Below are 17719 nucleotides of genomic sequence, written 5' to 3'. Positions count from 1 at the left end.
CTGGTACCTGACCCTCTCCTCCTCCTTGTGGCCCATCTTCCTCGTGTCCGCCCCAGCTGACCCATGCATAAGTAATGTTAGGATGTCTACATATTCCCTCCTCCAGATCCCTTCTTTTGCGGCCTGCGGCACCAACCACGCCAGGGAGCAGCGGCCTGATGCCAGCGGTGCCTGTGTAACTAGGGGCTTCGGGACCTGGGTTACACCCTCCCCACCGGACGCCGCCACAACTGTAGGTGCAACGGGCGCAGGCTCCGCGGCAGCGGGGGTGGGTGGTATGGTAACCGCCTGTGCGGGCGGGGGGGGTGCCGCAGCGCCGGCCGGGGGGGTGCTTGCAGCCATGTTTGTGGAAGGGCCGGCCTCCCCTGGTGTTAACAACCCCAACACTCCCCCCCGCTCACCAATGCTCCGTTCAGTGGTTGAGCCCTGGCCAGCCCAAACTTGTAGTACGGGCGCCTGAGCCGGTGGGGGGGCCGGTGCTGGTGGTGCGGCCAGCGCGTCGAGGCGGCTCTGAAAGACAGCCATGAGGCCAAGCATCTGGTCCATGGCTTTACCCATCTGGGCCAAGTCAGTTAGTCCTGTGGCCGAATCGTGTAGCGGTGTTGGTGCGACCACCGGGGGGCCGGAGCGTGGTGCGGTCGCCTGCCGTTTCCTGGCCGGCTGGGCCTCCGGCATGTCTTTTGATGTGGGCTTGCGCACCCGGGTGGACCTCCAGGGCTCAGACCCGGATAGGCCTGGGGCGCCCTCGGGGGGGGGGGTTACGACAACGCCTGAATCCTCCGCCCTGCGACCCTCCAGAAAACCTTGGGCCCAAGCCGTGCCCTTCTCCCAGGCGAACGCCATAAAGTCCGCCCAAACCCCTTCCTGAGGTGCGCTCGACTGAGTCTCCTCGACCGACGTGTCCTGGGAGAACAGTGGACCCGGTGTCCCGATGTTCTCCATGGCGATGCTCCGACAGTACAGCTACGTGCGTCCTTTTAGCGCCTTTGCCTCGGTCCTAGCCCTACACGCGCGGGCGTTCCCTCACCGACCTGTAATTGGAAAAGGAACGGTGATTAGTACAATGGCAAGCATCAGGCGTAAACACAGCACGTGGCAGCTACCAGCCTTGGAAGGCGGAGAAGTATCAACCCTGAACCCCTTTCGCATGCACCCAGTGCGCCGGCTTTGCCCTGGCGGGGGCCGCCCTGCATGTGCATCCCGCCGCCCTGTGGCCACCTCTGCTAGCCTACCTGCCTCCCCGGCCTGCACCGCGTGTGACCCTGCTAGCCAGCCCCCCCGCTAGAAGACAATTCCGGCAGAGAAGGGTGGACCCAGGCCTAGCGCCTTGGACCTACCACCCAAGAAAAAGGGGGGGGGGGGCTGATCGCCCTCTCTGGCATGCCGGCAGCGTTCATGGGACTCAACGTGAAAGTGCGCCCGTGGGCCAAGACAGTGTGCCACCGCGCCATCGCTATTTTGTATTACTTACTGCATCCCCCGCTGCCCCCCCCGCTGTGCAAGCCAGGCCCTCCGTGCCGAACCCTGTGAAACACGTAACCCGCCCCGAGCGCGACCTCCTGGCCAACGCGATGTGGCAGCCCTCAACTCGCGTGCGTCTCGTTTCGCCGGAAGCATGAAACGGGGGACCCGAGGGCGGGGGGGGGGTGCGGTGTGGTGGGGGGGGGGGGGTTGCAGTGATTTGTCCAGAATTGAGATTCGGAGCGCTCAGTTGCGTTACGTGAGAACACATTCGTACGGATATGCGGGGGGGGGGGGGGGGGATTGCCCAGAATCACAGGATGTTAAGCGTCATAGCCGCGACTCGAACCTGGTTCGAGGGCGATCGCCTCAGCCGTTAGGCCCACTGCCCTCGCCCGAAAACTGAGGCCCTGCAAAATGGATTCCCGAAGTAGACCTCGTGCAAAAGACACTTACATAACTGAGCCAACGCCGCGGGTCGCCTCGAACCCTGCCCCCCCAGCTCCAGAGCCGGATACAGCTGCAATCAGGCTACGGTATCCTCGCCGCGAAAGCAAACACAGGGGGCTTGAGAATCGAACACGTGTACGCGCGCTCCACAAGGAACCCTCTTTCCCTCGCAAGCATCAGCTGGGCCTCGTACCATTGGCTCTCATCCTACCCCCCACCGCGACGTTTGACCCCAAATTCCGCCGCGCCGATGCGCCGCCCGCTCCCCACATCCGCTCTACTCGAAATGCTTCTAAACGGGAGGGCGCTACACTCAAACTTTGGCAGGTGTTCGTAGAAACCCGTACTACATGCGCCCAGTAACCGTACACGGTTGTCCACACCACCGCGAACCAACCCCTTCGATGCCAGGGGGGGGGGGGGGGGGGGGTGACCCCGAGGGCTCAATAATGAAATCCCACAACGCGTAGAGGTACAAACATGCGATTCCCGCCATGATGTCCCCCACATGCCGCGGGGCGGGGGGGGGGGGGCAGCACCCTCCCCTCGCCGGGCGACGCGACACACACGACGGCACCGGAGGCACGTGTCTAGCCCCGGCGCAAACACTCGCAACATTCCGCATGACCCGGTCCCCGAGCGGCCCCCCACTCGCTCTGCCACCCCGCAATCGCGCCCTGACACCCAACCCATCCCCGTATTGCCCGCAGGGACACGGGCCACTGCTTGCGCCCCCCACACCCATGGCCATCCGGGCCACAGGGCCCCGTCCGCCTGGTCATGCCCAGGGACAGGGCCGGGGTGGGAGAGGTTAGCAAGACTCACCGGCGTAAAGATCTCCCGGAAGGCACGACGACGCGGGGAGGTGGGGGGCCGATCCAAGTACCGACGTGAACGCGTGTCCAGGCTGGTGCGGCGCGCAGGAGACAGAGGAGGAACTGGGCGAGAGAGCCCACTAAGAAGGGTGGTAAGCCGTGCCCCCCCCCGCCCCCCCGCCCCCCCCGGCCCGCCTCCAGCTCCACGCGATAGGGGGTTTTTCCCAAGTGGGCGTAGGCCTCGCGCGCGAGGCAGCAAGGGGGGGAAGGCTCCGACGGGCGGCCACTAGAATGCTGCCCTGCTGATGTCCCATTGCTTGGGACGCGGGCAGCGGCAAAACACACATCGATGATTCATACCTTAATCCATTCATTTGATTCATCCATCGATACCTTTTCTACCTAGTCCGCTTTAATCACAACCACCTGTGAGAACCTGATAGCTGTCTTAAAACAATAATAAGTACTCGACCAATTAATAATGGCCACCGTTTCAGTCCTTATGGAACTAGGTCTATTCAGGTCTCTGCAGACGAAATACAAGAATTAATTAGTCAACAGTAATCACCATCTCCCCTCTCTTAGCGAAATACCTAACATTAACCTAGTGTATTAACTGATGAGCGCGATCTTTTTTGACACACATTACAATACACACTGATCCTTCTCGGAATATCAACCCAGACCATTCCAAGATGGCCACCGTTCTCATCTCCACAGTGAGACGAGGTGAGCCACACCCACCATCACGTGACTTTTGACGAGGCAAAACGACCACGGTCAAACGCTCCCGCCACCTCCCGGACCCGGTGAATAGGGCAGGTCGTGGAAGGAGCATATTGTGCCAAAACTGTGAGTTTAAGATACCTGCTTGCCACTTTATACGTCATTGTGTTCAAGTAGCCTGAGCTTCGCGCCGCTCATTGTTTTTGATGTCAGATCTTTACGCATATGTGAGACATACTTGATACTGGAGCATATTGTGCCAAAACCGTGAGTTTAAGATACCTGCTTGCCACTTTATACGTCATTGTGTTCAAGTAGCCTGAGCATCACGCCACTCATTGTTTTTGATGCCGGATCTTTACGCATTTGTTAGACATACTTGTAACTGGAGTGGTCTTGAATAGGCGACACCCACTAGAACGATAATACACATCACAGCGAAAACAACTATACTTCTTGATAGATTACTGGCCTACCCTGCAACGGTGTTACCGCAACAACACCTTCGAACTAACATTACAGATGCGTGCAAACTTTATTATGGCACAACAACAAATTATGGCACTGGCATTGAGGGTGATAAGACTTCTACCAAGAATGAGCGAGTTTAAACAAGCAAGCATTAGTATTTACATTCTATTCGAACTGTAACGCTGCACCAACAGAAATGTACCTTGATACTTACACGCGGCATTAACATAGGAGAGATAACGCCCCCACAGTGTAATGAATGTAAATACACAATTAAACACCATTTGATAAAGCGTTCATAACCGCCAATGTTACACCACACACCGTACCAAAATATTAGCAATTTTCTGTCTGAAGCATGTAACTCAATTACCATGTTTAGGCATGTACGAATAAAGATACAATGACTCATAGATAACCAACATGAATAATAGTTGCCCATTTTTTATCACAAGGAAAACAATAGCTAATATATGTGTGTGAGAGATCAGTGACTATTGACTGTAACTAGACTAACAACCACCACCACAGTTGAGTGAAACCTTATAGTTAACAAATCAACTGTGATGGAGACAAATAGGTTTGTTGTAAGATGAATTTGTTTATTATATGTTTCTATATTATCTCCCATCCAGTCCAACATACATAGGAGCAAAGCCATATGCGTGTTTCACCGGGCACTGCTGAAGCCTGGGGATTATACTAATTGGGTGAGTTCAGTCCAATGCATTTCTGCTACATCAATGTTCTACCACAGGCACATCAAGTCACAATAGTTCACTGCGGAGAATCACCACGTGTTTTAAATCTGTTGTTTTTAGACGTCCTCACAAGCAAGAGCGTTCACTTCACATACGTTAACAAACAGGAGTCAGAGTCACTGCTAAGATCGTATCAATGGTTGTTATGTACTACCTCAGTCTAAATGATGCCTGTTTTCATTTCCCTCAACAGGTAGATCCAGGTTTTAACAGGTACATTAAGCAATTGACACTTTTATTGTGAGTATCATTGAATACCACAGATGCTAGTTGTAGATAGTTTTTTATTGTATCGGTCCTGAAGAATCGCTAGTGCAGATAACTAAAAGCGAGAAACATGTTGACCCACACTTGCTAACAAGGACACCACTGCGCGAGATATTACACTCAGGCGAGTGCCTTGTTTATTGTTTTTATGTAGGGTAGGAGACCCCCAGAATAAAGATTTTCCCAAAGGTACTCCCAACCCTATTTTAAATCACTTCACCACGTCTACACAGTTCTGGCCCCACACCTGCACTTCACCGCACGGCTGTTGGATAGAAGATCTCCGATAAAGTGCCCCTATTTAGGGTGCCCGTTGGTATTGCACCGCCGACCCAACGAGGAGCAGCCCAAATGATGAAGCATGACACCTGCAAGGGTGTGTGAGGGCATTAAAATCAAACATACAAATTGCCAACGCTAACCCGTGAAGGGCGCATGGTTATCCTTTCTTTCCTGACTCTGTATACCTTTAATTTTCTGACTCTAGAGGATCAGCATATTTCCACTTTGTTAAGTACTCCGATTGGGGCCACCTTTATATGCTGGACCTCCCACTCTTGCTTGAGTGGAGAAAGGCCCCCCCACGTCCCCCTTTTTTGTATACATCGTTAATACATCACATCACGGACACCCAGTTTCAGTCAGGTTTTGTATGCACTCAGGCCTGAATTAGAGTTTATTGGAAACTAATATTCTACCAGTTTTCGGAGGAAACTGTATATTGAGTAGAATCAAACCACCGGATGGACAGTATAGTGTAGGACATGCAGCTAATTAACACTACTCCATATTGTCCTCCAGAAACTCAAGGATTTTGAGTTACCACCAAATCAGGCTGTTGCATCAGCATTTTGGTTTGAAGGGATGACCCCAGCACTCAACGGAGCCACCCCCCTTCTTCCCCAGAATCTTGAGACCCTTACAGGTGAGTAGTTGCGCGTTACCAACCCCTGATTGATTGATTGATTGCACTGGAGCCCACTACCTCACTCCAGTTCATTAAGGGAGGATCATTCCTTGGCAATGTTAAGGGGCAAAAGTGTTACTTAATTCGTACTATGTCTGCCAAAACTATTGACTAGGTTCTGAATCCTACTTCATGCACATATGATGTGGTGGGTTAGAAAGCAATGGTTCCAGAAAATGTAGAGCCACCAACTCATGGAATGGTACACACCCTACACCTGATGGGTATTGGAAGACACTTAATTAGATGGCTGTATAGAGGAACGCATACGCTTGCAGCTATACCTCTCATCCCATTAAGGAGTAAGTGGGAGCAGGAGCTAGGTAAAAAACTCCCGGATAAGGAGTGAGAGGAAATGCTGGCCTACCCTAAAAGAAGTATCTAGGAACACAAGATTAAAATTCATTAAATATATGATTTTACACAGGGCATACCTTACACTGCATAGGTTACATGAGATGTGCCCGGGAGTACCGGCACAATGCCCCAGTTGCATAGAACCAGATGCACCACTGACACATATGATTTGGGCGTGCCCAACTCTATCTGGGTACTGTCCGCGCATAATCGGGGACATTAATCAGGTGATTGGAGGTACAAGACTGGGAACTATTGAAAGTTGCATGCTTGGGGTTTACCGTAGGCCCAAATCACAGAAAGTACAGACGAGATTTGCTGATTTACTATTGTTATTACTATTGTTATTAGCAAAACGGCTCATTACGAGACGGTGGAAGTCATCAACACCGCCCAGTATACATGCCTGGAGAAAGGATGGTATTAGATGTGGGAGGGAAGAGTATAGAGGGTTACGAAAGACACCATTTCCTTGGAATGGAACGCACTACTGGAAGCTTTTAAGGCGTTCGACCCACAACCAGATTAGGAGTGTTCTCCATTTATGTTTACATATAGCGCAACACAGGGAAATGACCATGGGATATTAGGATGCACAGACAGAAAGTATGGGCCTGTCTACAAAACCAATATTGGGGGCGCCACTGGTGGACCAGGTGGATTGTAAGTAACTGGATATACTCCATCTATGCCCTGACGTTCAGAACAATACTTTTAAGTCCCAACTCTGATCAGAGCGCCCAAAGTATATGATGTATGCATAATGTGCTATGGACTTATCTAACCAAGTACGTGGGGGGTGGGAGTTTAGTTTCTTCCTTGTTTTATATATAGGTAACTTGTTTGCAGTGTATATCACATTTGATACTTGAAATGGAATGTACTGAGACATGATCACAATGGAAAGACATATATTGTAAAGTTTGACATATGTAATTGTAATAATATGAGTACCGTTGTGAATTGTGGATGGATGTAATAATCCCCTATCCTTTTTCTTCCTAATTGCAAAATTTAAAAAAAACTAGGTTCTGAAAGGTTGCATGCAAACTGGGTGATCTCTTAAGGCAGAGCTCTGGAGCAGAGAGGGGCTGGGACTTCTGAGACTTAAGACTGTTGGCCTTTGGAAGTTTTTGCTGGGTCACACTAGGTGGTTTTAATATAATCCATACCTTGCAAATGTGAATGTTTATTTTATAACACAGAGGCACTAGTGAAGTAATCTGGGATTGTTAGTTGCTTGTACTTTTTGTTTCCTTTATATTCTATTTTTTATTAATAGGAATCTTGCAACTAAATTCAACCCCCCTTCTCAGCCAAGGGAATTTGGATTAAGAAGAATAAGAAGTTATTTTACATTCAGGGTAGAAATCATAATCTGGTCAGTTACAATGACTGGTTTTGACCTCTCACATGGCAAGAAGGGAGTTCCATGCCACCTGCTTCCATGGTGAGTATTTCATAGTATTGTTCTGTGAAGATACCACTAAGCTACTGTACCTTGACACGTACCTGGGTCTGCTGGCTCATCTAATGTCATCCCTTCAAACAAAGGGTATAGAACATCTCAGGAGCCTGCAATATCTAAATATGTACGCCTGTTTCAGAGGCTGTGACTGCCTTACATGTTTCTGACCTTAATGATTATGAAAGAAGGAACTGAAAGGTGGGAAGCAAAGATGACAAAGGAGGGTAGGGATGGGCTAGAAACGTAAAGGAGGAACATACTCAGATTATACAGCATCAGGATTATTACATTTCTGCACACATTTTCTGTACAAATTTGGAAAGCAAGAGATATGGATATAAAATTAAATAATTTTCAAAGACAATGCAACAATCATGCCTCCGTGCAAGGCCTGTGAAACAATCATAATCCATCGAGACCCCGTCACTTTTCAACACAACTTGGCCTCCCACTGAGATGTTTTTTCCTCCTCCCCCAATGTCCCCTCAGACCCTACTGGTCCTAGCAGTCAGCACAATTTTTAAGTCACCATACCACGTGCACTCATATTTCATTGCAAGGCAAAGCACATTAGACCGCTGCCCAGAGGGATATGAAAGCGCACTTACAGAAATTTGTATTAATTAGACCGCATCATTAAATAGTCCATCCTGCAGCACTACCTCTGAGTGCAGGTTGTTATGAAAATACTTATGTTTTAAGCAAGATATTTACTAAACAGGGATCTTGCCATCCTGTGTCTGAAATGTGTGTAAAACTGAGAAGGTGTGACAGGGGAGGGTCATTATGAGCACATATAGGTCTAAAGGCTGTGACGGAACAATAGGTGATGTTCAATAGCTCTAGTATCATCCCACATCCTACCATACCAACAAGCAGACCACGGAGAGACCGTATATCACTCTTACATGTGTGATGCTACACCAATAGAAGCAGTTGGGAGAGTAATAGGCACTTAATGCTTACAAAATGGAGGATCAATGCAAAAGGTTTAACGCATGAAGTTAATTGCTTGGAACCTCTGCAGCCAGTGGAAAGATTGTGGCCCTAGCGAGATAGATGCACAGCGTGGAGTTTTAGCAGTAGCTGAGCTGCAGCATTTCACACACTTTGCAACCTGGGAACTGGATTCTAAGGGAGATCATAATGCAGCAACAATTCTCTCTCTGGTAAGGGAAAGGAAGGTGAAATACCTCTGCACATTGTGAAAAGTGGGTCAATACTAAGAGTGGGGGGTGGGATGCCTGAATTACTGACTCTGGACAAGTACCACCAAATCGTAGAGCAGTTGTGGCAAATCACTTCCACAAGAGCAGTGGGAGATCAGACAACTGATGGTAGGAAGGGCATGCTCCTAAGTACCACTGAAGATAGATAATATGTTGGTTATTTAGATATGTGCAACAACCAAATCCCAGAGAATAGCACGTGCATGCAATGCAGTGAGCCACGTACAGAGCTGAAATATCAACAGCAGAAAGACCAGATGACTAGTTGTCTTAGAAACAACATGGACATCTTGTATACCTGAAGTTAAAAAAGCGTTTTGATACAGACAATTCTACTGATCATGCAAACATAACACAGCACCACGAAGTCTAGTAATGGTCTATAGCAGGGGCCTCCAGTCAGTAGCTTGTGAGCTACCTCTGAGTAGCTCACCTGTGTGCAGCCCAGTTTATTGAATTAGAAAGTTTTAGCTTGGTTGAATTAATATACATATAAAAATGATACAACACTAATAATATTAGTATCTCTCAATGCGTTTCATTAAACAGAAGTAGCTCTCAGAACAGAAAAGGTTGGTGACCCCTGGTCTATAGTTTTTCCTACAAATTCAAAGTCAAAAATTTTCCCAAAAGGAATCAAAATCATATTTTCTTGTTTTGACAAATTTGCCACTTAGTAACTAAAGTCCACTTTTAAGTTGTTTTGAAGTGCTAAGTGTTCAGGTGCCTGCCCTGCATAGGCCCTCAGGAAACGAAACAGCATTCAACATGGCTTCTCTCTTGAAGTGAGAAAACATTTTTCTGGCTCTTTGGCAGGAAAAAACAATGTTTCAATTAAGAGAAATAGCAAATAATGTTTCAGGAGGGAACCCAACAGACATCCTTATTGTCCTAGCTGGTTAGAAATGATCATTCTAAAGTCCTTTGCTAACAGAGTCAAGGCTAGACGGAAGGTAAGAAGGGAGTCGCCCTCATTTCCAAGGGCTTTGTTGCATTAGGTGCAAAATCAGAGTTTCAATATTTAAAAAGATAGTCACGAGATTCTGCTTGGAATTGCTCTGATTTCTCTGCTTCACTTTATTTTTTTTGCAGATTTTATCTGATGGGATTTCAATAATTTATTTTGAGCTGCATTTTAATTTTACTAACTTTATACCCTTTTCTCTAGTTTTCCAGTCATAAACCCTAATGTTGGTCTAAGGTTGACAATAGTGGTAAACTGCTCATCGAGTTTAACAATATGTTTCTTTGTCTTACTACAATTTCCGTAGGTGTGGCATTCAAGGTAGTGAAACTTTAGGTCCTTCTAGGACCTACCGTGCTTCCAGAAGCTACTCCCATCCCCCAGGTGGATGAAGGTTAGACTGCTGTGACCTGGCTTTCATTCAAGCAGCACACACTTCTTTAGATGTCAACATTTAATAGTTTCTCCCTAATTCTGCCTGCAGAACACAAAAGAGGGGGTTATGCTTGGTGTAAAAAATAAATGTCAATGCACCATTTCAGTAAACACCAATGCATATTTAAGGTGGTCTCCTCAATTCCCCACACACAGTGTACTGACAGCAAACAACTTCTGCGTTGCCCTATCTATCACCAGTGATGTCATTTCATTAAAATCACAAGGATAGCAGGAGTGACACTGCACACCCAGTTCAAATTCCCTCCTCCCCAAGCCACCTTTTTGGCAGTTAGGATTCACTCACCCGGAAACCAGCATTGTAGCTGAAATTACTTTCACGGAAAATTTGAAATGACAGCAACTATTGATAACAGGCAGAGATAGTCAGCTGTGAAAAAACCCCCCAAATAATTTCCCCTAATAGATTGGGTAAAGCACAGGGGCTAATAAATAGAAACCGGGGTCTCAAGAGCAACACAGGGCGGCAACTACTACCATTAAATTACACCCATGTGTAATATAAGTCAGTTATTTTTTTCAGACCCACTCCTGCATTTTGTACACATGGTGGCATAAGGGTCAAAATGTCCAGCCCCCTTTTTGTTTTCTAAGTAATTAGCCCTGTCTGCAGTCATTTTAGATATAAACACTGCACAGTGGAATACTAACACAGGGGCCCGCTACTGTGGAATTAGATCCACACATATTTGCTTACTGGATAGTAAACTCCACCCCAAATCACTTAATTCAGACTCATATCAAACAGTTGCGTTCTTTGGAATAATTTCCAACAAGTTGTATCATGGGACAGATAGATATTTGAGCTCGAACCTCGTGGCTAGTTGGTGATTGGAGTATTCACTTAAAACGTGGTCACTGTGGGCAATACAACCCCACTAAAAATGGATTATTGAAGATTAAACATCAACCAAACTCTATTAATGGTGACATCACCTGGTTAGTTATTTGGGATTTACACCCATGTAGGCAGTATGTTATTTGACTAACATGACTTAGAATTAAATGATAGGGAATATAATCTCACCTTCATGGTTATTCAGGATTTCTACTCTGCCATTCCAGATTAAAACTAACACACAGTCAGGTTAGTAGGTTCTTAACCTTACTCACAGCCAGTTTTCCGAAGTTGGATATTAGGGATTAGTTGCTACAAAGAGTTAGAATATTAGGTAAGTTCTTCTCCTATTTTCAGTTACTGAGGATTTAACCCCATGTCACCCTCAGATGATATTTGGAATTTACAGAACACGTATGAGAAGGAGGTCAGACAGAATGATTTATCAGAGTAATTAAGTGTTTTTCTATCCCTTAATCGACCAATAAATCGTTTACTTTTTTCAATGATGTATTCCACCGATTTTTCCTTTGTCAGTCATCTTCAACCGAGACATGGAGCGAGCAATGCACCAGCAGTAGGCAACTGTAACTGAAACCCCTTCTACTGTCTTGCCTGCATCAGTGAAATCACCCTGGAATCCTACAAGCTACCATTTCATAGATCAAATAGGACAGAAATAATACAGACATGCCACCTATATCAAGAAGGACCTTCGATAGCTTTCCTTTCAATATCACATAATCTTAAAAACCAAAAGGAATAACTAATTACACCTGGTAGAAGCAACACAAGAAGCCAAAAAAGAAAACCAGACTCAAAATATGTAATGCAGTGTAAGGCTAAAACTTAGACCTCTATGTATGCTCTGAGGTTTTGAATTAACATCCCTCTGCACATCATGTTTCCACCCCACTCTTGGAGTTTCAGAAAGGAGCCACAGGCTCACCTCTTCATGTAGCACCTCAATGTCCACAGGTACAAACCACCTCACCATTTCTGGCTTTGACTCACAAACAAGATACCCATTTTATTATACACAGCCTTGGGTTGTGGCATTTCCTGTTTTTGAAATGAGCCCTATGTTTTCTTCAGTGCAATTTACAACGAATATATTCATATAAAGGAGCATAAACTCTATTTTTACTATGTCAACTGAACAGCTGTGTGACTAAGCACTCCTCCTATCTCTCTTAGGGGGCACAGACATGCACCAAGCTGCACAGACAGATTCCCACCAAACTCATGCATACACTCTACTTGAATTAAGTCTGAGCCACTATAGTACAATCAAACATTTTCACTCAACTGAATGACAGGGATTCAAAAGACAACATCTCCCTCAACAATTAAAATCAAAGGTAAGATGCACTGAAAAAACGTATTCCGTAGCGAGGATTTCTTACGCTTTTAAAAAATAAGATCTGGGTCAGACGGTCCCCCGCTTTAACTGGAGTACCTTGTACTTGTAGATCACATTAGATGAATTATTTTAGGGAAGTGTTACATCAATCCCTCATTATACCTTGATAAGTGGTGCTGTGTGGCTCTGGAGCAGTGCTTGATGTCGTCCTCTTGGTTGTGAATGTAGCTGGGGGAGGTGGCAGTGATGGATCCCCTGGAGAAGAAAAAATGAAATATCCATTTAAAAAGAAGAAAACATTGTATTTGTAAAATGTATCTAGTGCAAAATATATAGTGAAACTCAATAGTGGTGGAACATAAACACAAATTTATATCATTAATGTAACTTTATGGTGATAATCCAGCAAAGATGCTTTACCATTTGTAGGAGCAATTACACACAAGAACCCATTTGGTACAGTTCTCATTTTTGTGCTGTCGGAGTGAAAAATAACTGGTGATTGTAATGCTTTTATTTGTTTTGATCTATAAAACAGCATATGTTGACTGGCACTTCAAAAAGCTAGCGTGACCATTTTTCCTCTCTGACCTATACAATGAACTAAGGCTTCCTGGTGCTGTATATAGGAATCCACAGCTCTGCCAAGTACCGCGCATCAGGCGTTAGACTAACACATTTCAGTGTGGTGATCCACATCACCACACTGAAATGCTAAGTCACGCATAATAGCGCCTGTCCTGCCAAGGAGGAGCCGCCGCACTAGTAATCATGTGGCATAATAGGCACAAACCTAAAGCTAGAATTACAGCCTGCCATGCGCTGCTCCCAGGGTGAGGGCTGGCTCAGAGTCTGCAGCTCTAGTTGCTAATGTTACAAATTACCAATGTCATTTTTTGAACCACAAGAAGGTATTGGAAAGCCTTGATGAGGATTTGGATCGCACACTGACATCAAAAGGATTAAAAGATCCTTTATGGGCGATATGTTTGACCCTAATACGATAAAGCATCCTTGGAGCTCAGAATGGTAGCCCATGGATCATGTGGCAGAGTGCCTAAGGCCATCTACTGGGAACAAAACCTACACAACCCATGATCTTCACCCAGTACTTAAAACATTCCTAATTAAGTTTGGAAAAGGTCCCAGAAAAAGGATAGAACGATGCTTGAAACTACTATCTTTGTCCATTCAAGCCATACCCCCAGGTCCATTGCATTACAGAGCTCTTCAGAGACTGAAGGCTTTGGAATTGAGAAAAGGTTTGTGGCATGTAGACCGAATTTCATAATTAGTGTATGCTCGGGAGGATCTAGCATAGTGGTTAGACAATCTGGAGATCTGGAATGCCAAAGACATTTTTGGAAATGTTCCAGAGTTTGTCTTGGAGTCAGATGCCAGCAATTTTAGTTGAGGAGCATGTTTGAACAAGATAGAAACATTGCCGGGGGGGTGAGGGGGTGGGGAATGGTCCACTTAGGAACAATTGCTATACATACATTTTTTAGAAATGTTAACTGGTTTGAATGCACTGATGAATTTCAGAAATCTATTGTCAAGCAGTGTAGCCTTGATTCGTTTAGACAATTTTACAGCTGTTTCATACATATATCGAATGCACAGTTTGATATCAAAAAGATTGGCAGTTTGGTACTTTTGTTGGGAATACAACATTTTGAAAGCAGAATACATTCCAGGTCAGGAGAATGTGAGAGCCGATTGGAATTCCAGAAGCTCAGGGATTTCAGCGACTGGAAGTTGAACCCAAATATTTTCAAAATGATCCAGAGGTTATAGGGACCAATTAAGGAGGATTTGTTTGAGAGCTGCATTACCTATCAAACATCCAGGCACTTTAGTTGGAGACCGAATCCTGGGGCAAGGGTAGTAAACACCTTTCTTAAGGAGTGGGGAAGAGAAGGAGTTTGTTTTTCCTCCAGTATGGGGAGTGGTAACGAAGATTTGGACAGAGAGATGCAGAATCATTCTGGTAACTCCATATTGGAGTTCTCTCAGGTTTGGTTCCCAGATGTAATGGAACTTGCAATAGAAATGCCCGTGTGGTTCCTGTTACTTTGGGTCTTGTGGTAGATTCTGAGGGAGAGGAGCACCCTTTGATTTTAGAAGGGAGTATGAACCTTCTTGTTTGGAAGATTTCAGGGGTACCAGCAGATATTTAAGCCTTTCAGGAAACACTTAAGATTTATTGGATGAGTCCTGGGCTCCGGGCACCAGAAAAAGATACAAGGCAGTATGTAAGAAATGGTGTAGATGGTGCATGGAAATGTATCTGGTTCTAGTGGAGGCTCCTGCAGCAGAAATAGCAAACTATCTGGCATATTTGTTCAATTCTGGTCTCTCTTACAGGGCAGTTAACTGCTATGGGTAAGCTGTGTCAGTGGGACATGCTTTAATAAACAATTTTGCATTAGGAAGTGATCCATTGATAAGGGAGTGATTAAAGGAATTAAGCTTAGGAGACCTCCTAAAGCTTGTGATGATTCGTTATGGGATGTAGGATTATTCTTTAAAGTGATAACATCATGGATAAGCAATAAGTATCTTTCTCCGAAACGGATATCTCTGAAGCTAGCAACTTTACTTTGTTTAATTTGTTTCAGAAGAGTTTCAGATGTTAAAGCCTTGGAGATTTCGAATGGTTATTATTCTCTTGAGGGTTTACACTTTGATGTTTGGAAAACAACTAAGAGCATGTCTGATACTATTTTCTTCCCTTATTTTCATGAATGTGTCAAGTTATGTGTAGTAAATTGCATGAAGGTATATGAAAAGAAATCATTTGAATTGAGAGCAGATGGAGAGGAACTGTTATTACTGTCCTATGTAAATCCTTATAGAGCAGTTTCAACAGATACATTGTCTAGATGGGTAAGAACAGTTATGAAAGAAGCAGGAGTAGATCTTTCAAGGTTTGGAGGTGCAATAGCTTAGAAAGTATTCTGTGCAGGTGGCTCTCTCACAGAGTTTTGAAGGGGCAGACAAGTCAAATGCTAACACTTTTGCAAAATTCTATATAAGATCTGTGGAGCATGTGAACATTCTGGCCCTGGATGGTTTCAAACATGCATAATCGTAGCATCCGGTCTCGTAAAGAAAATCTTGATTTCATTAAAGACAAAAGAGGCGAACATTATCCCACCCTCCTCTCCCATTATATGATGAAATAAGTTAAATGTTTTATTTGAAAGTATGAATAAGAAGAAGTTAGTAGTTAACATGTATTAAGACATGTTTTTTTGTGTACAAAGACATTTGTTGATTAATATATATTTTTATTTGCAGATCACTCGCAATAGAAGTTTTGGTTCAAGATGAAGGAAATCTTGTGTTTCATCGCAGCGTGAAAGAGGAATATGATTGTGTGTCTTGGACATATATACTGTTTGAACATTCTAAAATGGATTTAATGCTTTATGGTGTATCTGTGTAATGTTCTTTGAAGGGTTGCATGTTGGGGCAGCAATAAAAGGTTATTGCATAATGTTAGCCTCTGTTGTCTTTAATGAAATCAAGATTCTCTTTGAATGTTCATTGGAGAATCACCCTTCTAAAATAATTCAAGAATAACAATTTGAAAACATATAAGCATACACTTTCTGATTGTGGCCAACAAGCACTTCATTCAGATCAGTTCTGTGTGGTCATGCTGAACATTCTTGATCCAGTAATAATAACTTTGATAAATAACTTGCTACCACAGTTTTACATTTTGTTGTTTTGTTAATAACAGCTCTGAAAATTACCTAATTCAGTGGTGGTGGTTCTCTCAACTTTAGAATGGATGAGGGGTTGAGTCGATGTTGGCAGGATTTGATCCTGGGTTTTGTATATAAAATTTTATTTTAATAAAGTGTGCTTAGGTTACTGAATTACCTCAATAGGTTTAAAATTGATTTTTTATGGTGGTGTGCTTACACACTGGGTACGGTTATTTAAATATAAATACACACACAATTAAATTTAAACTGAATATGACTATTGGATGTTTTAACACACTATGACAAAGTAGTAATACATGTCAAAACTTGGTCAATTTGAAGGGCTTCCTTTATAACTCATTATGAAAGCGAATCTGTCATAATTTCTCAGAAAATTACTTGGGCCCTCTTTCATGGAACTAACATCTAAAATCAATTGTAGGCAGTGGGGTTTCAAATGGTGCATCACATCACTTCAGTAAGCTAGTTTTCACTAGCCTACAAAGAGTACTAATCAAAGTGAACAGATGATGCAGGATCTTATCCTATAACCAGAGGACACTTTTGTCCCCCACTCACACATAGCTGAAGGTGAAAAGTCTAAAGAGCCTTCGAAGGGGTTCCTGTGTTGGGATGTTATTCCTTACCCCTGAGGCAGATTGAAGAAAAGTAAATTTGGAAGAGAATCTGTGCTCCTTATTCAGATACAAGATCGTTTAGGTGAGGTCAGACAGCATGTTTTAAAGTGATTTCAAACCAATACAGACCTAGAGTGAAGGGGGTGGCTGAGCCCCTAGCCCTTTCTAGTATGGAACCGCAAATCCCAGAAAATGGTTGTGGTCTACTTAAGATTTGTTCTATAGTGTAAATGCAGTGGTATAGTACACTCAATTGCTGCAAATTACTAGTTTACATTGCATAGAGTTACTCCCACAGGGAAGGACTTGAAGATTTTAGTATGATATGTTTAGCTGAAAGACCGACAGGATACAGAACCACCAGAGCGTTAAGTGGGAAGAAAAAAAGTGGGGGTGGGTCTCTGAAGGGGACATTGCCTAAGAAGCGTAACTAGGATTTTTTTCCAAGAAGGGCAGCCTCTTTAATTAAAGGAGTGTGACTCAAAACATGTGAACTAAAATACTGTGCTTAACACAGTGTGCCACCACACCAGAATGTGGGTACTGTGCCACACGTTTTCTGCTTATGTATCCAGAAATGTCAACCAACAAGATACACCTAAAGGAAGCTAGAACTATTTTCTTTATCAATGCTTGTTAGCAGTATCTGATAAATGAGCAACAACAATGATTTTGTTTTAAATAATAAAAATTGAATATATTTCAATTCTGAAATTATTAGCTTCAATTAAACATTATTAAGATCAATGGAAGGGGTAGTGATCTTTAA

At 44.5% G+C, this 17719-nt stretch overlaps 1 protein-coding gene and 1 long non-coding RNA gene across 8 annotated transcripts in view; one reads left to right on the top strand and one right to left on the bottom strand.

The window, feature by feature from the left end:
* Positions 1-17719, bottom strand: part of IL15RA (interleukin 15 receptor subunit alpha) — a 529028-nt gene that overhangs the window by 142768 nt on the left and 368541 nt on the right. For all 6 annotated transcript variants that reach the window (XM_085653561.1, XM_085653558.1, XM_085653562.1 and 3 more), the window contains one exon: positions 12756-12848. In XM_085653561.1, coding sequence (XP_085509687.1) covers positions 12756-12848 — 93 coding nt within the window. The remainder of the gene's footprint in view (positions 1-12755; positions 12849-17719) is intronic.
* On the top strand, positions 3433-16095 carry LOC146855668 (uncharacterized). Of its 2 annotated transcripts, XR_014981367.1 has the most exons (4): positions 3440-3578; positions 4559-4633; positions 7558-7725; positions 15897-16095. It is a non-coding gene; the product is annotated as an uncharacterized LOC146855668 (long non-coding RNA). The 2 variants fall into 2 exon arrangements; XR_014981366.1 differs by lacking the exon at positions 4559-4633 and having other exon boundaries at positions 3433-3578.

The sequence above is a fragment of the Triturus cristatus genome, chromosome 4_1 (assembly GCF_964204655.1).
Source record: "Triturus cristatus chromosome 4_1, aTriCri1.1, whole genome shotgun sequence".
Classification (NCBI taxonomy): Eukaryota; Metazoa; Chordata; class Amphibia; order Caudata; family Salamandridae; genus Triturus; species Triturus cristatus.
This window is presented reverse-complemented; position numbering and strand designations above follow the sequence as displayed.